The sequence below is a fragment of the Sphaerodactylus townsendi genome, linkage group LG02, assembly GCF_021028975.2.
Source record: "Sphaerodactylus townsendi isolate TG3544 linkage group LG02, MPM_Stown_v2.3, whole genome shotgun sequence".
NCBI classification, from domain to species: domain Eukaryota; kingdom Metazoa; phylum Chordata; class Lepidosauria; order Squamata; family Sphaerodactylidae; genus Sphaerodactylus; species Sphaerodactylus townsendi.
The window spans coordinates 79,169,119-79,191,164 of NC_059426.1; the positions used below are offsets into that span (position 1 = coordinate 79,169,119).

General features: G+C 39.7%; 1 protein-coding gene across 1 annotated transcript in view; it reads left to right on the forward strand.

Annotated features, from left to right (window-relative positions):
* Positions 1 to 22,046, forward strand: part of MUC2 (mucin 2, oligomeric mucus/gel-forming) — a 77,401-nt gene that overhangs the window by 12,786 nt on the left and 42,569 nt on the right. Inside the window, exons 11-27 of the mRNA XM_048484569.1 lie at positions 1,059 to 1,128; positions 3,003 to 3,140; positions 6,272 to 6,436; positions 6,798 to 6,892; positions 8,931 to 9,057; positions 10,706 to 10,961; positions 11,884 to 11,936; positions 12,330 to 12,430; positions 13,311 to 13,462; positions 14,260 to 14,398; positions 14,919 to 15,029; positions 15,873 to 16,052; positions 16,667 to 16,910; positions 18,997 to 19,149; positions 19,306 to 19,434; positions 20,096 to 20,243; positions 21,293 to 21,336. Coding sequence (XP_048340526.1) covers positions 1,059 to 1,128; positions 3,003 to 3,140; positions 6,272 to 6,436; positions 6,798 to 6,892; positions 8,931 to 9,057; positions 10,706 to 10,961; positions 11,884 to 11,936; positions 12,330 to 12,430; positions 13,311 to 13,462; positions 14,260 to 14,398; positions 14,919 to 15,029; positions 15,873 to 16,052; positions 16,667 to 16,910; positions 18,997 to 19,149; positions 19,306 to 19,434; positions 20,096 to 20,243; positions 21,293 to 21,336 — 2,305 coding nt within the window. The remainder of the gene's footprint in view (positions 1 to 1,058; positions 1,129 to 3,002; positions 3,141 to 6,271; positions 6,437 to 6,797; positions 6,893 to 8,930; positions 9,058 to 10,705; positions 10,962 to 11,883; positions 11,937 to 12,329; positions 12,431 to 13,310; positions 13,463 to 14,259; positions 14,399 to 14,918; positions 15,030 to 15,872; positions 16,053 to 16,666; positions 16,911 to 18,996; positions 19,150 to 19,305; positions 19,435 to 20,095; positions 20,244 to 21,292; positions 21,337 to 22,046) is intronic.

The window sequence follows — 22,046 nt, forward strand, 5'->3', positions numbered from 1 at the left end:
CATGGCAAAGGAGCACAGTTGTACAACGGGGAACCCGTAAAGACTTGCAAAGGGTACCTCACTTTTTCATGTATTGCTTTCTCCACATTGTTCCCTATTTCCTCCTCTAGGCAGCCATCCCATCCTCACCTTTCCCTTCTTTTCCCTATTCTTCTGTTTCTGTTCTGGCTTTCCTATTTCTTGACAGTTTTGAAGTGCTCTAAATGTATACAATAAGCATTTTAAAATGTATCATTATCACAGAAAGTTAAATTCTAAATATTAATGAGTTGTTTTGGTTTTTTTTAGAATTGCTAGAATACCCTCCTTAGTATGCATACTGGACAGTATTTACCGGTACTTAGTCACCAGTTGTCAAAGGGCAAATTTTAAGGCAGTTTCAAATCTGTTTAACAGTCATGGTCTTCAACTAAGAAACCATATAAGTAGACATTCCATGAAGTGACTATGGAATTCCCTGACAGATGTATGGATTATGTTCAACCCTTATATCCATCAGGGATTTGCACAGAGGTATTGTCTGTATTTGTCTGTGTGAGATCCATTACTAATGTCCACTGAACTGACTGAGCTGCAGGGTCACATTAAGACATGCTGTGGCCTTAAATTAGGTCAAATCAGGAGGCCACATAGTATGACCCAAAATGGTCAGTAATTCAGTAATTGTTGTGTTTATTTGTCTGCAAAGACTCCTCATAATCTGAGATCCTAAAGTACAGCTTTCTTAGCGTGTGCATGAATCCATCACTGCTGAGCTGCTCCCCAAGTTTGAGTAATGTCCATGCATAAAACATAGGGTTGCCTTTCTGGAGTTTTGTGGGAGGGGTTAAGGGTGGGAAGGGTGGGGTTTGAGGAGGGGAGGGACCTCAATGGGATGTAATGCAACTGGAGATCAGTTGCAATCCAGGAGATGCCCCACCACCACCTAGAAGCAGGCAACTCGAATAAAACAACAGTTTGTCTTTGTGCACTTCATTAGTTATCATTATGTCCCTTTGACCTGTTTCCTTAATTGTAGCACTCACGAGACACCACTAACAAAAAGTTTCTCCACACAGATTGTGGTTTTCAAATCAGATGGTACTGTATTACTGAATGAGAATGAGGTCCATTTGCCCCATGTATCAGGTGAGAAGGGAACATTTGTTCATTACTCCCATGCACTAATTCTATGGCTGACTATTTTAGGGTATTGGGTCAATGACAAGCTGAGATAGAAATTTTGGAATGGCTATGAGTTGATAGAAGTGCAATATAAAAAGAATATGAGAAATATATTTACCAATTTATTTGGCAAAACCTGATCCAGACAAATGGGAGCACATTTCAGTGCCCATTGCGTTGTTGCTGTTTTTCAGGATTCCCCCCTCTCTTCTGCATTTTTTATTTACCTCTTTCTTTTACCCCTCTTCCATCCTCACTAATGCCAGGGAGGATTATACCATGGATTACCCAAAAGAAAGCCAAGCTGAGCTTCAGAATATTATACCTAGCCACCTATGTGGAAGGATGTGATGGATAACTCTGGCCTGCCATTGTTGTCATTCCCAAAGTGTTTCTTTTTCACTTTGGCTTTTAGTTAAAGAGTTGTCTTTTAATGCCAGATTTAGTCTGAAAACTATTTAAAGTTGCATAATATTTTATGTTTTTGCACTCTGATTGGGTTTTAATGCTCGACAACTTTAACAACGTTCTGTGTTTTAGTTTGTAAGTTGCTTCAGGCAAGTTCTCAAGAAACAGCATAGAAATGCACTTAGACAAAATGGAGGTTCTATTGGTGGAGGGAAGGTGCAATCCCGTTAATGAATGCCATTGCAATCCTCCCAAAGGAGAGGTTCATAACCTGGGTGTGCTGCTAGATCTAGGCCTCCTGTTGTATAAACATATGGTAGCAGTGGCCAGGGGCACTTTAGACCAGCTTTGGTTTGTGAACCAGCTGCAGCTCTTCTTGAGCAAATAGGTCTTTCGATTATGGTGCATGTGCTGATAACATCTAGATTAGACTAATACAGTGCTCACTATGTAAAGCTGCCCCTGAACACTGTTGCAGCCAAAATATTGACTGGGGTGGGCCACAGGGACCATGTATCTCCAATCTTCTTCCGTATACACTGGCTCCCAATTGACTTGTGGGCCCAGTTCAAAGTGATGGTATTATCACTTAAAAACCCTGTACAGCTTGCAATCAGCATATCTGAAAGACTGTCTACTGTCATATGAGCCTTCTTGACCACTCCGGTCATCATCAGAACCCCTGCTTTGGCAGCCCCCATCATCTAATGTTAGATGGGCAGCAACTCGAGAAAGGTGCTTCTTGATTGTGAAACCAAAACACTTCAAATCCCTTCCCAAGGAGATTCATCTGTCTCCTTGTATTGTTGCCTTCTGTCAGCCGGTGAAAACTATTTTTGTATAGTTTGTTTTCCTCCACTGACTTATATTAGCCCTTTTCCCTGTTAGTGTGTTTTTATGTGTTTACGTTAAATTGTAAATATTTTATATGTATTTTTGTGTATATATGTGTGTACTCACAAACACACACACATATGTATATATGTATTTTAAATATTTTTCAATATCTGATATGTTTTAATGGTTTAGTATTTGAATATTTTCATGTTTACCGTCTCAGTAAATATGAATTGAGTGGAAAGGAGGCATAGAAAAGTTTGAATAAATAAATAACTGAATAAGTAAATAATTCTGCCAGAATACTCTCTAAATTGATAAAATGTCAGCCCTGTCAGAGCTGCATAGCTTCTCTTGTTCATTTATAGCCCAGTAAGGCCCTATCCTCAGCAGAAAATTATTCCAGCCCCCAAACTAGCTTTTCAAGCTCTCCTGGTTGGCACAACAGTCAGTGAAAATATTCTTTGCAACAATTAAGGGTATTTGATACTTAGTATAAGGCAGGTTCATTGCTATTTCCCTCTATGGTTAAGGAAAGAGATTGATAAGTTGGAATCAGTAAAACATGACTTGGCTTTTTCACTGTTTTCCAGCCAGCTTCTCAGTTTTCCAGCCATCTTCCTACCATATTATTGTGCAGACAGATTTTGACTTCAGGCTGCAGATCCAGTTGGTTCCAATCATGCAGCTGTTTGCTGTTGCAGATCAATCTGTCAAGGGAAAAGTCCAAGGTAAGTATACACTATTATCTAGCATGGAAGATAATTTTGTATCAGAACTAGTACGTGAAACAGAATCCTCAGTTACTGAAACTACTGAAGCTGAAAATCGCAACAAAGCAGAAATGTTACCAGTGGGGCGAAGGTTTTACCCTTGAATTAGGATGTTCCCTGCCCCAGCCCCATTCAAAAGCGACGTGCTCTCGTGCCATGCAAGAGCACGTCAGCCAATGAAAGCCCATTCTCCCTGCCCTCACAGAGCAAGCCGACTACCTCCCGGCCCACTGCACACACAGGGCGGGCCCCGACGCCGGCCACCTGCCCATGGCCTGGCAAACAGCCCCTTCGTCGGGCCCCCTCCTCCCGCAATGGCGGCCCTAGTAACATCGAGATTAGATTACTACAGTGCACTCTACATTGGGCTGTCCTTGAAGAATATCCAGAAGCTCCAGTTGGTACAGAATTCTATGGCCAGAATATTGACTGGAGTAAGTCATAGGGACCATATCTCTCCAGCCTTATTCCTCCTACACTGGCTTTCAATTTGGTTCTGGACAAAATTCAAGGTGCTGATATTGACCTTCAAAGCCCTATACAGTGTGGGGCCAACATATCAATAGCATTACTTACTCTCATGTGAACCTATCAAATCACTCCAGTGATTATCGGAGGCCATGCTTCAGGTGTCCTTGCCATCTGACATAGGGTTGCGAACTTCAGATTGGGAAATTCTTGGAGATTAGGAAAATGGACCCTATGGAAAGTAGAGTTTGGGGTGGAGAGGGAGCACAGTAGGGTATAATGCTGAAGCAGCCATTTTCTCCAGGAAAACCAAACTGTTGTCTGGAGATTAGTTGTAATTCCAGGAAATCTCCAGGTCCCAACCTGGAGGCAGGCAACCCTAAACTACATTGCTGGCAAATCAAGAGAAAGTCTTCTCAGTTACGGCAGCAGAATTCTGGAGTTTCTTCCCTAGGGAGATTAATCTTTCCCCTTCTATCATTGTCATCTATCAACAAATAAACTATCTTCTGTTTTGTTTGTCATTCCCTCACTAACTTTCATTGACCCCTTTTCCTCTTTACATGTCTCTGTGTTTAGACATTTTATTGTTCTAATATATTTATTTCTATTTTAAAGTTTTTTGTTGTTGTTGTGATTACAACTTTGGACCCCCTAAATTGGAAAGGGGAAATATAGAATAGAATAGAATGCAAAATTGGTTGACTGGTTCTTCCATAAAATCAAAATGCAGAAGGAAATATACTTCTTTAAAACTCTGATGAAAACAATTATTTTATTTTCCATGGAACCTTCCCTTTACAATATGCCCTTTAAATCTTGTGAACTCTAATGTGACATTATGACTAAGGGTAATGGTAAAAGTAGTACCCTATGCAAGAGCCAGGTGATTATTGACCCATGGGGTGACATCACATCACAACATTTACTAGGGAGAAAGGCAACCCAATTCAAAAGGCACCAGCGGCCAGGGACAGTGCCGCTTCTTCACCACTTCCAGAAGGCTTTTAGACTGCATGCGTAGGCAACAAAAAAATCCCTGGCTGTCTGGAAAGCCCTCCATAGTGTTCCACAGAATCACCTTTTTGTGTGGCATAAGTCCAAGCCCCATAGGTTGGCATTCCCAGCTCAAAAGCCCAGGAGGAAACTGACTAATATCGACTTCATCCCTGGGAATGCCCCTAGCTCATCCGAACTGTGCCAGAAGCCAGGTTTAGGCTAGCACAGCTCTTCAGGGGCCAGGCATTTCTGGGTTGGGTGCTACTGAGCTGTGCGGCACCTGCCCACCTTTCAGTTGAACCTCCCCACTGGCATAAGTGCCACTTACACCAGTGGGATTGACAAATGAGTTCCATATGCTCACCTTTGGATAGGGCTGTACATTTACAGGGTGGTTTATGACTGCCTTTCCCAGTCATCTACACTTTACCCCCAGCAAATTGAATACTCCTTTGAGCAGCCTCAGTAGGATGAAAAATTGAGCCAACCTTGAACCAGTTACCTGAAACCAACATAAAAATAAAAAAGGAAAAATTGTAGTTCTTTTGGGATATTGTGTGGTTTCCGGGCTGTATGGCTGTGTTCTAGTAGCATTTTTTCCTGACATTTCACCTGCATCTGTGGCTGGCATCTTCAGAGGATCATGATCCTCTGAAGATGCCAGCCACAGATGCAGGCAAAATGTTAGGAGAAAATGCTACAAGAACACAACCATACAGCCCGGAAACCACACAACACCCCACTGATTCTGGCCATGAAAGCCTTCGACAATACATTGTAGTTCATTTGTTGTAAATAAATAAGTACTGTAGATAAAACTGATACATTTTAATGACAACATTTTTACTGAACTTTGTTAACATTGTTAGGAAATAGGATGGCCAAACTATTATCCAAAGTGTGGGGAAACTGAACAAGAAACTTACACTGTTGAACTAAACTGACTTTCATGCTTGTTGTCCAAAATTTTTTAACATACCTCAGAAAAGTATTGGGATGTGTGGCATTTGGCAGTCAGCCAGATTGTTTGTTAAATTAACAAGTGTCAAGCAATGAGAGGTCCTGATATATCCAAGTAAAAATATTTACAATTTGTTTAGCTGAATTTATATTGGAATGGGGGCAACTGGTGGATATGGAATGACTTTAAATTATCTTCTGAAAAGGCACTTGAGTGTCACTGGTTAAGGCGGAAGTTATTGTCATGGAGTTTTATTGTTTTATTATGTCTTGCTTTTATGACTCCTACCCTGCAGCAATCTGAAACCTGATTCCTTTTTGTCTACTTTACACTGATACAAGGAGGCCTTCTTTACACCATGACCTGAAAATCTATTTAAAATATGCTTTTTCTTTCTTTTTATTTTGTAACGTCTGGCCTGACGAAGATTTGTGGTCAGCTTGAAACATTGTGCACTGTTATGTGTGATGAGGTTGGTCCTAACAAAAGGGTTACATGAATAGTCTTCTTGACTTTTTGTCTTTTTCTTTGGGACCAACATAGCTGTGAACAAATTGTCTTAAAGTGGAAGATCTCAGTGGTTGTCACTGTTGCTTACTCTCCTCATTTTACAATAAAAAAGACACATAGCTGTAACCAATTCTGTTACTTTTGCCAATAGGTCTTTGTGGGAATTTCAATGGAATAGAAGGTGATGATTTCAAGACATCAAGTGGAATTGTTGAAGCAACAGGGGCTGCCTTTGCTAACACATGGAAAGCACAAAGTAGCTGTACTGACAGAGTGGATACATTGGAACATCCTTGTACTCTTAACCTTGAAAATGGTAAGGAAGAATAATTTTCATAAGGACATCGCAGGATTCAACAGAATTTCTTCCACATTTTTTTTAAATATTTTATGTTAAGGACAAAGACCAGTCTAAGCTAGTAATTTTCCTTATTATTCAGAAAGAGCAAGCCTCCCCTAATTTGGTTGTTTTATGTCTGTTTATATTTTTGTCAGCTGAATGTTACAGGCATTTGTATTGCTCCAACTTCTCACCCCTTCCTGTGTACATACAATACTTTTCTAATTACCGCCTTTGTATTTTTTGGGGTGAGATAAAATGTAAATACAAGAATACAAGAATAAGACTATCAATACATGGTTGATAATAATGTCTACTTTATCCCTCTTGATTACAGAAAAGTATGCTGAATACTGGTGCTCTTTATTGAAAAATTCAGAAAGCCCCTTTGCCAGATGCCACTCAGCCATTGACCCAACAAACTATTATAAGGTAGCTTTTCTATAAATTTTCAAGGCTATCATGTGGATCTATTCACTTGTTGGAAATACTAAAACTAAACACAGAAAAGCAAATTCTGCAGTGTTCTTCTGAATTGTTTTATAAGGTTGTATCCACAGAAAGATCCCATTCTCCTTCATCACTGTGGCCAACTGTGCCCCCTGAAATGTGACTCTTGATTGTCTGTCATCTTGTGAACAACATGGGGTTGTACAGTGGGTGAGGGAAATTGTTGAAAATCACACCCCCATCTACTTGTAGTACTTAACATCCAGTCCATAATTCTAACAGTGAATGATAAATTCATACAGCCAGATTTATGACACTTTTATTGAAAATGCATGAATTGAAGCCTGTAGCTATGAAAAAGATTTAAGTAACATAAAACTAGAGGCTCCAAAGGGAGAGCCTGGGGCTTGCGAGTGCCGGGTGCCGCACAAGAGGTTGACTTCTTTCTCTGAACAGCAGACTCCTATGTCATCACAAACTACTTTCAAAAGTGGAAATGGTATAGGAGGTGAAATGGAGGTGCTGTTCAAGAAATGCCAGGTCCGCACTGACTTTTGGAACTGGTTGTTCAACTGTTTGGATACTAGTTATAGGCTTTCCCAGATGATAAAAAGCATATAATATTTGTAGTGTTTGAATGGCTCTAGTCCAACTTTGGAGTCACAGTCTTGGATGCTAAGAAAAAATCCATGCATGCTATAGACTTTGCAGCACAGTATGCTTCTTCCTCTTAAACTTCCATTTTCTCAAGGAGCACATTGAAAACTATTGATTTTGCAGAAATGGAAGGTTTATAGGAAGAGGATCCAACTCATGAGATCAAAGGACCAAAATACACACATGTGACACAAGTCAGGTTATGGGTATCCAACCTAAATTGTAGTCATCTTCAAAACCTTCTGTTGCTCTGCTTGGCTCATGAGCTCTGTGAGGAAGGAGGAGGGGCTTTGGGCTTCCCTCCTACACCATTTCCACTGGCATTTACTATACTGTGACTCTGCCTGTGCCACATGTATGTTTCGGCCCTGATAGAGTCTCAGATAAATTCCTTGTAGGTGCTATAGCCTTACTGTTGGCAGACAATCCATTCAGATCCTTTCAAAAAATAAATAACTAGTTGAACCTTGAAACCTGTACTAAAGAAGGAGGGCAAAGACAGCTTTGAACACATAGACATTTTAAAATGAAGAAAGAAAACATGAAAAAATCTAATGTTTGTGAGTACTCTAGTTACCAGAAAGGAAGGTTAGAGGACTTTTTCCTAAGAAAAATAGGAGGGCATCTTAAATTATGTACCATAATTTTTGAAAAAAAAATGTATAACTTTTGGAGCTGTCTTACATTCCGGATTGACTTCGGCCGTTTCCGCACGGCCTCCTTCCGCCCCCACGCCGCCAAGAGTGCGGGCGGCGTGGGGGCGGAAGCCCGTTCGCATGCAAGCATGCGAACGGGCGAAGCGGAGGCCGGCAGACGGCAGGCGGCTCCGCACGGAGCCGCCTCTGCGCCCTCCCCCGCCCCACTCACGGTGTCCTCCTCGTCGCCTGCGGGGCGTCACAGCCCCGCCCACGCTGCCCTCCGACCCCTGGAGGTCGGAGGACAGTGTGGGCGGGGCTGCGATGCCCCGCAGGCGACGAGGAGGACACCGTGAGTGGGGCGGAGACGGGAGACAGCGTCTTCCTGGCGGCGCGGTTCGCACCGCGCCGCAGGGAAGACGCTCCCTCCCCAACAACAACCCTTTAAAGGGTTGTTGTTTAGGGCGGCTTGACGCCGCCCTGGGGGGAGGGAAGAAGAGTCAGGTCGCCGCTGCTGCGTTGCAGCAGCGGCGCCTGTGCGAATGGCGGCCTGGGGGCGCCTTTTTTGGCGCCCCCAGGCCGTCATAAATGGGCCGTGCGGAAACGGCCTTCCTTTCAGATAAATACCCACATCTATCATAGTTGTGGATTAGACCACTAGCTGCTAATGATTCCAGTTCTTTGTAGTCTTGCAAGCATACTTAACAGTTTACTGATGATTTTTCTAGCGGTGCAAGTATGATACCTGCAGCTGCAATGCCAATGAAGAATGCTTGTGTGCAGCCTTATCATCTTATGCCAGAGCCTGTGTCGTTAAAGGAGTCATGTTGTGGGGATGGAGAAATACTGTCTGCAGTAAGTGTCTACATCCATCATTATCTTGAATAAAATGGACAAAGCCTCATGCTTAACAGTATATTGTCCTTAATGTTCATGGATCAGATTGGGATTAATAACAGCAGACACGTTTAGTTTAGCAGCATAACTTTGGGCGCATGCAAAAGGTTTAGATTAATTTAAATCAAGGGGAAAACACCTAGGAAACATACTGATATTTACATGGGACTACATGAAGTATGTATGTGTGTGTGTGTGTGGGGGGGTGACATGTGAATTCAGAACTGGAGAACAACATCTTGAATAATGGCATTTCTAAAATATGACTCAAGGAGAGAGGCAGTGTCAAGGAGTTTTAATAGCTAAAAGGCTAAAAAGCAATCAGTAATAATGTACTTCTCTCCAGAATTTTGATTGCTCTCAGAATTTCTTGTTATACTCCCAATGATGCCAACATGGTTATTTTATTCATAGGAGAAAGGTATTAGGAGTAGAATTCAGATAGCATGCTCTGAATGGGTGGTTGGAATACTGTGTACAATTCTGGTCACCATATCTCATAAAACATTTTGAAGAGCTGGAAAAAGCACAGATGAAGGCACTGAAGATGACTAAGGAGATTGAGCACCTTTCTTACGAGGAAAGAATGAATAGTCTGGGATTTTTCAGTTTAGAAAAAAGACTGAGATGGGACATAACAGAGGTTTATAAAATTATGCATGAGTCAGAGATTGAGACAATCTCTGCCCCCTGTCTCCTACCCCCTTCCCTTTGTTCTTTGTTTAATTATGTGGCCCATTTTAGTGGGGGCCTTTTGGGTTCCCCGGGGTGGGGGGGTTGGTTTTAGTCTCGGATGCTGATTGTACTGCTGTTTATTGGTTTTAATAAGGCGACAGGGCTTGTATTATATTTATACTAGTTTTAATATTCCCCTGTCTGTATATGAGCCCTTCGGGGAGGGCGGTATAAAAATCTAATGATAAATAGATAAATAGATAAACAAACAAACAAACAAACAAACAAACAAACTTTTTCTTCCTCTACCACAATGCTAGAACTTTCAGGCACCCAATAAAGTTGATGGGCAATAGATTCAGGTCGGTTAAAAAGGATTGCTTTTTAACCCAATTATTAATGTAATTATGGAATTCACTGCCAGTGGTGATGTCCAGAAGTATGGATGCCTTTAAAGGGGGGGGGGGGTATACACATTCATAGTACCTATTAACAGCTATTAGCAGCGTTCTCTGTAAGCTGTCCAGATGCATAGCCAGGGGGCCACCATCATGGTGTTGCACAGATAAGGGGCAGAGGGAACTTTCACTGATGGTTCAGTTCCGCTCAGTGTCTGTGAAATTCTGTACAGCACTGGGAAACAATTAGAGGGATTGTTGGCTTTTAGCCATAGTAACTAAAAGGAACCTTTATAGTCAGGAGCTGCAAACCTTAGAATACCAGTGCAAGGAGGTATAATCAGGGGAATGCCTTGGCCTTTATGCTTTGGGGTCATTTTGTTCCTTCAAAGCAACTAGTTGTCCACTAGGTGTAACAAGTTGTTGGAGTAAATGGACCCGTGGTCTGATCAAACAGGGCTGTTCTCATTCTTTTATGTGGATATCTTCTTTCTCCCTTGTTTAAATTTATTCTTTTCTCCTCTTTTTTTCAGACAAAGAAGTATCTTCCTGCCCAGCTACTCAGGTCTTCCGTTACAATCTGACTGCCTGCCAGCAGACCTGCCGTTCACTTTCTGAAGGCGATAAGCATTGCTTGCAGGGCTTCATTCCAATAGATGGCTGTGGCTGTCCTGATAATACCTATCTGAATGACAAGGGCATCTGTGTGCCAATTGCTAAGTGTCCATGTTACTACAAAGGTTCATTCATACAACCTGGTGACTATATCATGAAACAGGAGGAGCGCTGGTATGTTAATGTCTTGATTTTTTGCTTTCCTGTGTCAGAAATATAGGGTGTTGGCATCTTCATCCTGTACATGTTATGGAGCAAAGATGTCACAGCATGGAGAATTTCATAATTGTACTGGCAAGACTGAAACATGATCATGTAATATACAAGAACTCTTCTGTAACAATAACTCAATTCAGGAATATGGAATATGGATCTGGCATAATTTAGTAGACTATTTTTTCAAACTGATGTGAGAAATATAGAATAAGTAAGGCAGTACCTTTTATTAGAGTGAGTAGACTTTAAAATGCTAGATGTAAACTTTAGAAAAAACACATGTTTTGTTAGATGATCAGTTTTGGTGCACCGACCACAGATAAAGTGAACCCAAGGCATGAGTGATTCTATTAATACTCATGGTCACCATTTTGTGTTAATAGGGCAACAAGTGTATTCCAGTTTTAGTATATGCAAACACATTCTCTAAAAATTGGGGGTCCCATGCAAATATACTGAAAGTGGGAAAATATGTGTGCTGCCCTGTGCATGCAAAATAGTGACGATGAATATTGGGATAATTGTGTGTAGTATGTGTTCTTCTTGAGCACAGTTGGAAAAAAAATATCTATGAGAAAGAGGGTTCCTACAGCAGCAAGACATATTGGTATGCTTTGACATGAATTATTGAGGTTATTTTAAAAGGAAGGATTTTGGTTACATATAATGCTATTTTGTCCACTGTTTGTCTCCATCCCTGTTTGTAAACATCAGCACAAAAAGTTGGAGGAATTTTGCACATCCCCTCTCATGTGATTTTTTTCTTTCTATGATGTATTTATTTTTAATTAATGACTTTAGTTTTATTAATGACATTATATAAATTGGAACTCTAGAAGTCTAGATTCTAGTTGATGAATTTTCCTATATTTCTTTCTAGCATTTGCCAACATGGAAAACTTCAGTGTGTACCAGTGACAATAACAGACCATGGTGGGTGTAAAAGTTTGGAAGTACTTTGTATTTTTTTCAATTTGACTTTACTTCCATGTGATCACATTGTAGTTCTTAGAAAAGACATTGATTTTTGAGGGATTTTTTTGGTTAAAGTTTACCATTTCCTAAAAATGCGGAAAGGGCCTCAGTGAAAAAGGGAAAAGAGGCAATTCTATTTTGTTCTCCTCCTTTCAGCAGCACTTAGGCTTCATTTTGTACAAGAGGCTCCTCTGACCCTCAGCAGTAGTTTTTCTGGACATTCTTTGGACTGCTGGGGAGGTGGGAACAATGTGCCATATAAGCTCTGTCTGCTTGCATCTCCCTGGAATCCAAGCTGTGTTGAGTCTCATGAGGTTTTCTGTTCTTAACTGTCTATAATTCCTTTTGCAGACTGCTCACCCAACAAGACATATTTTGACTGCAACAACTTTGACTCTTGGTCATCCCAAACACCAATTCAACTTAGCTGCCAAACACTGGGTACCGATCATGTATGTATTCTTGACTACAACTTAGTTTCCTCATCTCTTTATTTAACAAGTGATTTAATTAGCATGAAACTCATACTCTGATTCAAAGCATATTTAATAACTTCTGTAAAATCAAATGGGAATATTTTCTAATAAATGTGCCTTTTACTGCAGCCTTGGGGGAATAAATACTTGCACTTTTATATCTCACATTCTCAATCATTGTCTCTTTCTTTCTTTCTTTCTTTCTTTCTTTCTTTCTTTCTTTCTTTCTTTCTTTCTTTCTTTCTTTCTTTCTTTCTTTCTTTCTTTCTTTCTTTCTTTCTTTCTTTGCTTATTAATAAAACTCACTCTTTTACGAGATTCCACCTAAACATCAGGAAAACTTCCTGACAGTAAGGGCTGTTCAACAGTGGAAGGGACTACCTCGGAATGTGATGGAGTCTCCTTCTTTAGAGGTTTTTAAACAGAGGCTGGATGGCCATCTGTCAGTAGTGCTCTGATTATGTGTTCCTGCATTTCAGGGGATTGGACATGATGGCCCTTGGGGTCTCTTCCAACTCTACGATTCTATTCTATGATTATATAATATAAAATGTACTGAATGATCAGTAAATTTGAATCATAGAGTTATACTTGGCATATGCATACAGCTTTCAGTGTTCAATTAGGACATCACATTTCAGTCACAATAAGGTTGTACAGACGAAAATTACATCAAATTCTCACCTTACTGGACCACCAATAATAACAATTGGTAGTTATTTGGGTAGTAACCTGAGTCTGATTTGTCTGTCTGAAAGGACATTGTTTAATGTAATACAATTGATGCATTCTGTTTGACCGGCATGTATTGATTTCTCATGAAGTACAAGCATGGTGCTATTCTTTCTTCTCATAGTTCCAGACAGAGTGTATCTCAGGGTGTGTGTGCCCCGATGGATTGATTGATGATGGCAGAGGAGGATGTGTTACAGAAGAGCAATGCCCATGTATTCATAACAAAGAGTTTTATGCCCCTGGAGAAAAAATAGATGTGGACTGCAATGAATGGTATTACCTTATTTTATTATTAACTCACAGTAATAGCAGCAGCAATAAAAGAAGTCAACATTCATATAGTCAATGAGTGTGCTAAGGATAAATCTGTTGGAGGCATAAACATAAATCTGTTGGAGGCATGTGAAGGCAAGCAGGAAAGAAAAATGATAGTTTCATTGAGAGTTGAACATAAAAACCAGCAACTGGCTGAGTTGCCCAGTGATAGTAGTGGAAAGGGCACAGGGATTGTTATTTCCAACTAGCCTGTTATCTCTGCTTTGCAAAAGAAAGAGCAATATATCACATAACAGGCCTTCAAATGATTCATCTCAAGAGTTCTTGTGATTTAGTTACTCCGTAAACAAATGATGATAGGTCATGGAGGCAGTTGATTCAGAGTGATTACGACACCTCCCTTCTTTGTGACTACCATCTTGTTATTCCTATTTTTAAAACATGACATGGAAAGATCTCTATTAGATCGATTATGAACCTGTGTCATTTCTTATGAAAGAATCTTTAGATTTACTTTTGAAGAAAAAGATATTTATTAGCCAATTTACAAGATCCATGAAGCAAAGTCCAGCAGCCCCAGATAGCTTTGGAATTGTAGGGTTACCAAGGTTATGACAGGCTGATGCTATGACTCATATTTAACCAACTGAATATGTTTACTTTTTTGTTTATTGATTGGCAAAGAGAATGTATGTGATACACTGAAGTATGTAGTTTGCTGCATAGTTTGCTTTATAATATAAAAGCAGAGAGTGGAGACAGATACCAATTTCTTTCTATTTTGTACTCTCTAGTACTTGTCAAAATGGAAACTGGGCTTGTTCCAAATTTGTGTGTTTTGGGACATGCATCATTTATGGAAGTGGCCATTACATCACCTTTGATGGAAAATACTATGATTTTGATGGAAAATGTGAATATGTAGCCTCCCAGGTAATATTGAATTACAGTTATATTTCATTTGCATTCTGAATTTTTTTTAAAAAAAATTCTTGTTGGTTGATTCCTATGTCATCCCCAGCCATCAAAACCTATTAAGCCATCTTACCTGGTATGGCAAATGGTTAGATCACATCTGTGTCTGATCCATATTACAGTTCTACTTACTACTTGCTGAATGATAAACTGCTCACCAAGGGTAGTTTGGTCATCTGTGTCCTAGATCTGAGGAGAATGATGTGGGTGTACTGAATCCATGTACCTGAAACATGTGACATAGATGGGGACTGTGGCAGTCTTTATTTTTAGCACTCCAGCTTCAAACTATATCAAGATAGTCATTAGTCAGAAAATGACAACATCATGCTAGCCATTAGAGCATCAAATCCTTATGGCCTAAATACTCTCCAAATCAGAGAAGATGGTTACATGTGAAAGTTGCTAAGTATGCTATAGATAAGAATATATTGTATGTATTTTGCTTAGATTTGTTTATCTTTTTTGTTCCCACTAGGACTACTGTGGCCATGGAAAACACCATGGATCATTTAGTGTCATCACAGAGAATGTCCCATGTGGAACCACTGGAGTTACCTGCTCCAAAGCCATTAAAGTATTTCTAGGGGTATGTATGAGTATTTAAGTGAACAGGCCTGGAAATAAATGGTAGAGAATCAAACCACGTTGTCTGAGGTCACACCAATTAGGAAAAGTTTTGAGTTAATAATCCTGTGGTGGTGACAACTCACTTCCAGCCAGCCACCACTCACGACTCTAGCCAATTGCCATGTGCACACAGCTTGGGGGTGGGGGCTTACACAGAATGGATAAAAACCGACACAAATAAAGCAGTGGAATGTGGCAGTTACCCTCTCACATGCTCGCCCCTCTCCTCAATTGCTGAATAATTACAGTCAGTGTACCATCTGCAGCTGCCCGAGGAGGAGCAGACACAAGTGTCGGCCATCCCCCTTGGAGTGTCATGACTTGGCAGCTGAAACTACGCCAGTGGTGGGATTCAGCAGGTTCGCACCACTTCGGCAGAAACGGTTGTTAAAATGGTGCTTGTAAACAACCAGTTGTTAAATTATTTGAATCTCACCACCAGAACCGGTTCTTAAATTATTTGAATCCCAACGCTGCATTAAAGACTTCCAGGAACAGGAGTAGGCATCCAGGAACAGGAGGAGAAGAAAGAGGGAGCTGGTGACATCATGCCAATTGGGGAGGAAAAGCAAGAAGGGCAGCTACCATTACCCCTTTTGTGCTGATGATGGGGTCTGGGAAGAGAAGGGAACTGGTGATAAGGGGGAAGGCAGGAGGGCTTGACTTCCTCACTGGGTGCCATTAACTCACCAACAGTTTTCTAGAGCTTGTTGTCTTTGTTCATACAATGATTTTTACTGCTAGTATATATATAATGCTTCTGTTTAGGTTTTATAAAGCCTGTTATATATCAATATTTTAGAGAACTGAGCTTAAATTGGAAGACAAGCAACAGGTGATGATTATGCGGGACTTTGGTAGCCATGTGACATATTGGACTCATTCTGCTGGGCTGTACCTAATTGTTGAAGCTAGCAATGGTGTTATGCTCATTTGGGACAGGAAGACTACTATTTTCATCAAGCTGGCTCCAAAATATAAAGTGAGTGATTCTGGAATGTCTTTTTTAATGCTGTGGAAAGTTGGTTACTAATTGATGAATGCAACAGAAAGGATACATTTATTGCTTGCTATAAATAGCATTCTTGTAGCTAATATGGGCGTATCATGTGGATTGCACAATGGATGACATTATTGCTTTATTGCTTTATTGGTTAACATTCCATTATATTTTTGTGATGGAGAAGGGATAGTGCATGTCACTCGTTTTGCATACTCATTTTACACATTCTAAGTTTGTACAATGAATATTATTTATGCTAACTAGTAAATACTATGGGGACAGACTTGTTCCTTGTGTATTTTTGTCACTTTGCAGCATACACACAATTGTGCCCAAAATTCCCTTGCTGCTACCACCTTTCCTTGCTGGCTTCTTTCTCACATGTAGAGAGCAGCAGTTCTCACACAAACAATTTTATAGGCTTGCAAGGCTTGGATTAGACTGTGCAGAATATTTTCTGACTATTAACTTTGCTTTCCTACCTAAAATCCCTACATTTAATATCCATAATTAGTAATACTGGGAAAACATGGCAATTGAATTCCCCATCATACAAGTCTTTTTGAAAACTTATTGCATTTTTCTCTCAACAGGGTAAAGTTTGTGGTTTATGTGGTAACTTTGATGACAAGGCCAATAATGACTTCACAACAAGAAGCCAAGTCCAAGTAACTAGTGCACTGGATTTTGGAAATTCGTGGAAAAGGGATAGTGCATGTCCTGATGTGACTGTGGACATTGAGCCCTGTGACCAAAAACCTCATCGTAAATCGTGGGCAGAGAAGGAGTGCAGTCTCATTACAAGTAAAGTTTTTGCAATATGTCACTCCAAGGTTAGTGTTGTTGCTTGTAACTATCAATTATTTTGATACACTACCTGCTGTCAAGTGAGGGCAAATAGGCAATTTGGTGTCATATCTTGAAAAAAATGTCAAAACGTTATGGCCCATTCCTGAGGAAGTTAATTATTTATCCTTTGAAATAACTGAGGTATTTGTTAAGAATAATTTAAGCCCACTGGTTTTAATGGGATTCTCCTCTCTGGATTGAGGCTCTTAACTATAAAGTAGTGCTATGAAAATTCATGTTCTTGCATTCTTTAATCTCATATCACTAAGAGCTGGATGAAAAGAACTACAGAGGATGGCAACAAGAGAGTCAGCACTGCAACCAGTCACTGCTATAATTTAGAAAGTCTCCAAACTATACATCCCTTCCTTTTTCCAGGACCAGAAAAATAAAAAATTATAAAACCTGGAATATTGTGACTGCAATCCTAAACACACTTTCCTAGGAGCAAGCTGTATTGAATAACATGAGACTTATTGAGTAGATCTGGTTGTGATTACCTAAAAATTAGCCCTCTTTTTCTTTATGTATGTTAAATAATATTGTGTGGAGAGGAACCATGAAGCAACTGAGAAGAAGCTTTCTCAAAACTGATATAGTGTTTCTGCCTGCCAGACCTTTAGCTTCAAGAGTTTTCCTTTCTCATTCTGTATATATTAGTACATTTTCTTGCTTACTAAGTTGGGGTTAATTAAAAATTGAGTGTATTGGAACACCATATTTCTGAGATCTGCTCCTCTTACTGTATTTTGGGCTGGACTGAGACCCATCAGGCTGTGAGCTGATCTGAAATGGACTCATTCCATCCCTCCCACAAGCTCTTCCCACTACTTGCTATCCACAAACTTAACATGAATAGCAGGGCTGGTGTCAACTGCCAGGGGTTGTAGGAGGGCCCTCTACACAGAGCCCCAGCCACATTCTGCCAGAGAATGATGGTGTTCAGTGACAGCATTCTGGTGGGTGCAGTGGTGGTGTTCCCATCTGTACACACTTCTTAGCACCATTGGGCAAAAGATATATGGTCAGTGGGAAGGGTCACAAATGTTCAGGGGAGGGAAGGGATGGAGGGAATGGGCTAAAAGGAATATATAACTGAGGGTTCTGGTGATGGTCAGAGGAGAAGAAGGGTACCCTGGGCACTCTTCCTAGGACCTTCCAACTGCTGGAACTGGTCCTGATGGGAAAATAATTAAGGAGGTTCATAGTAACTGTGGAATCTCAGTCATCAACTGTTGTCATGAACCTAGAACCATGGAAAATGTAGTTCCAAAGATTGTCTGGCATCCTTGGGGTGCTACCACAAAGATGAATAGCAACATTTAGGTATGTTGGCAATGATTTTGAGTTCAATAGGACCTAAATACCTTACTGATTTGGAAAGAGCTCAATATAAATCAAATCATGAGGCTCACCACTCCTTGGAATGACTTGTGAAGAAAGTTTCATCAAGGAGATGATATCTTCAGAGCTCATATTTAGCATAATGTCACTGAGCAATGGAGACTGAACTATGCATAATCTGTAGTTTTCGGCTACATATGGAACTCCGGGTCCTCCTTTTTTGCTCTCTGAGTCTTATTTTGATAAACATTGCCAGGATAAATAAAATTTTAAAAGTTGCTGAAATGTTTTCCATATAGAACCAAATGTTTTGCTTCAAACATACAGAATGTTACTAGCCTGCCTGCCTGTGCAATTTTAAGCAGTTATATTATTTTAAATCTGCTGACTTCAAAGGGCTTAGAAAGATATGGCTGTGTTTTGAACTGCACTGTTAAAGTTTTTTCTGACTGAAATTAGTGAAATGTTCATGTTGGTAAGATGTTTCTTATGTTTTTGGTGCCTCAGTGATGTGCGTTGTTCTGCAGTGGGGAGAGGGTGTTAATGTGCCAAGGATGTGCCAGAAACATGCCTAATAACATTCAAATGTACTGACAATCATGAAATTCATGGTTGTAGATCATGGTGGATGTAGGATTTTGTTTTAGAACAGAGGATTTGAGTAGGTAATCCCTAGATAATATAATAGATCAGTTGCAACTCTTTTGTCCTGTGCTTTCCTAATAGGTAGCCCCAGAACCATTTTATGATGCTTGTGTACATGATGCGTGTGCCTGTGACTCTGGTGGGGATTGTGAATGTTTCTGTACTGCGGTCGCTGCCTATGCACAAGAATGTATCAAAGCAGAAGCCTGTGTATTTTGGAGGACTCCTGATATATGCCGTAAGTATTGAATATTACGTATTTCTCGGTTGGCATACATTATATCAATTAAACTTACTTATATGTAACTTTCTATACCTGGCTCATTCAAAAATGCCCATTTATCCAAAATACTTCTACTACTGGTTTTCTGATTATTGTTTGTTCTTCTGTCAGCAATCTTTTGTGACTACTACAATCCTACGGATATATGTGAATGGCACTATGAGCCTTGTGGAAGTGATGTTCTAACGTGCAAGATCCTTAACAACATTAGCACCAACTTTTCAGTTCCATATTTGGAAGGTAAGAAGCTACCTGTTAAAGACAGCTCTTGGTTGCTAAAAATATCTTAATATTTTGGAATACAGTTTTCACTTAGTGGGCTGAAACATTTTCCCCCCAACTATGTAGCTCTGAAATTTTATAGACCAATACAAACACTCAAACTTATCAGAAAACAATCTTCTTCACACAGTTGTCTTGTCAAACAGTGGGATTGCAGAACTGAGGACCTTCCTGGAGTAGGATAGACTTCAACAATCAACCTTGTTTCTGAACAATTAGCCCCACTGTTTTGTTCCAACTGGAAAGGAAATGGTGAATATTGGTGGATAAAAAAACCCTTACCAAATTGCCAGCTTATTTCTAATAAGCTGATTCTTGAATTGATGAGTTGCGCAGTAATGTTAAAGCCTGAAGAGTGTGGGCTGACGATCATCAAAGAGAAACAAGACAGAGGAGTTCATTTAACTGAGGGCTCAAACTGCAGGCATTTTTGGCAGCACAGCTGTTTCTGCTCCAGTATATTGCTGTTGGCAAACTTGGCCACTCAGGCTGAATCCCCCCCCCCCCGCCATATTGTATCAGTTGAAAATTTCCACCAAACCCAGTGTCCTTTGATTGCATCCCTCATGCAGTGTTATGTTATCTATATATTACCCGTTGATCATTTTGTGCACAATAGGTTGCTATCCTCGATGTCCTCCCGAGAAGCCTGTCTTCATTGAAGAGACCAACCGCTGTGAGACTGAGGATCTTTGTGGTTGCTATGTTGATGACATATACTATCCACCTGGCAGTCCAGTACCCACAGATGAGCCATGTGAGAAATGGTAAGTGAGAATACAATGGGATGGAGTAAGAACCAAACTAAAAGTGACAACCACAGGTTCTTCCTCTGTTAATTGATGCCATTTAAGAAGCAGTTCTAGTTCTTTAAAAATTGGCGTGAGGTCCTTATCCAGATCAGGTGTGCAGCAGACCCAAGAGTTCTTGTTCTCTGCTCCCACCCTGTTTCAGGTGAAGAAATAACCCCAATGTCTGTTTTGACTGTTGAAAGGGCACATGCTGGGGATCAAGAGTTTCTTGGGCCTCCACATAATATTCCCAATCCAGATTGGGGCCCTGCTACATTTTTTTTAAAAAAAACTACAGTTGCTTCTAAAATGGCCACAGAGGCCACAGGATGAACCCATTACTGCTATTACATTTAATTTGACTCGAACAGTGCTTCTGTTGATACATAATACTGTTGGCTTATAGGCCTGTTACTAGTCCATTTCCTGAACAGGAATGCTTTTCAGTACTGGGAATTAAATTAGCCTTGACATTTTCCCACTGACCTGTTGCTTAAAATGGAATCTCTCCCCTATTAAATTTGTGAGTAGAGATAATACATTTTCATGTGAGAATTTCTTTATTCTAAGTTTTCAAACATTATATATGTACATCAGAATCCCTTACAACAAACAGCCTGGTAAAGCAGGCCATATTTAAAATCTGCATATTATTGACATTTCCTCTGTTTCTTTCTCACTCTATTGGTTTGTGTGTGTGTATGACCATCTTCCAAGTTCATTGTATTAGGTGATATTTTTAACTGTTAATAACAATGCTTAGCATTTTTTGATTTCACATACTTAGTTTTGGATCTGTTTTATTAAATTATTACCATATATGTTATTTATTCTACTATTAAGTTATTTTATATATATTAGTTATTATATTATACAATTGATGCTTTTAATTATTAAATCATGTTACAATTTTAAATATTTTAGTATTATAAGTTTCTGTAACAGCCACTGATGGCTGAATATGTACAAATCAAACAAATAAATACATGTCTTCAAACATTTCAATCTATTTTTTTAAATTTCAGTATCTGCGTCCAAGCAGGAAGACTGAACTGTAGCCTCAAAAACGGTATATTTCTTGTTACTGTTCCTGCATACAAAATAAATAGTAAATACAAAACAACACAGAAGAATGCATAGACTTTCCCTTATATTTCTTCTGGGAATCATTGTTGTAGATTTTGGGTAACTGCTCATGTTAGCAGAATTACCAATATTATAGTGGATTTTTCTTAGCAGTGTCCCTCTTCTATCTAACAATAGCTTTTGGTAGAGCCTTTCCAGACCACAGTGTCCAACTCACTGTGTTTATATAAAATGTTTAATTATGCTTGTTAGAAAAAATATCTAACAACCCCCTAAAAAACTGACACATATTGCATTTGAGGTATGTTTCTACCCCAAGCAGAATCCCAGCGTATCAGGGGGTAGAACAAGTTCCACAAAACACTTTTTGTTTGATGTGTCAAAAAATACCGTATATCATAACACTAACACATCTAGAGCTTGAAAGAATGACACAAAATGTTTGTTTTGTGTAGATTTCCTCGTTTGTATATTGAATAATTCATAGCAGCATGGTTCCTTTACTAAGCTACAATTTTTTCTTGGAATGATGAAAACTATGATTTGAACCAAATGTACTAGACAACTCATAAAATTTCATCCATTTTAAAAGGGGAATTTTTATAATTCTTGAATATATATCTCTTTGGTAAGAGAAATAGTTTCCAGGTTGTCATGAAAGGGTGTATCTCTACAGATAATGTAAAATACTTC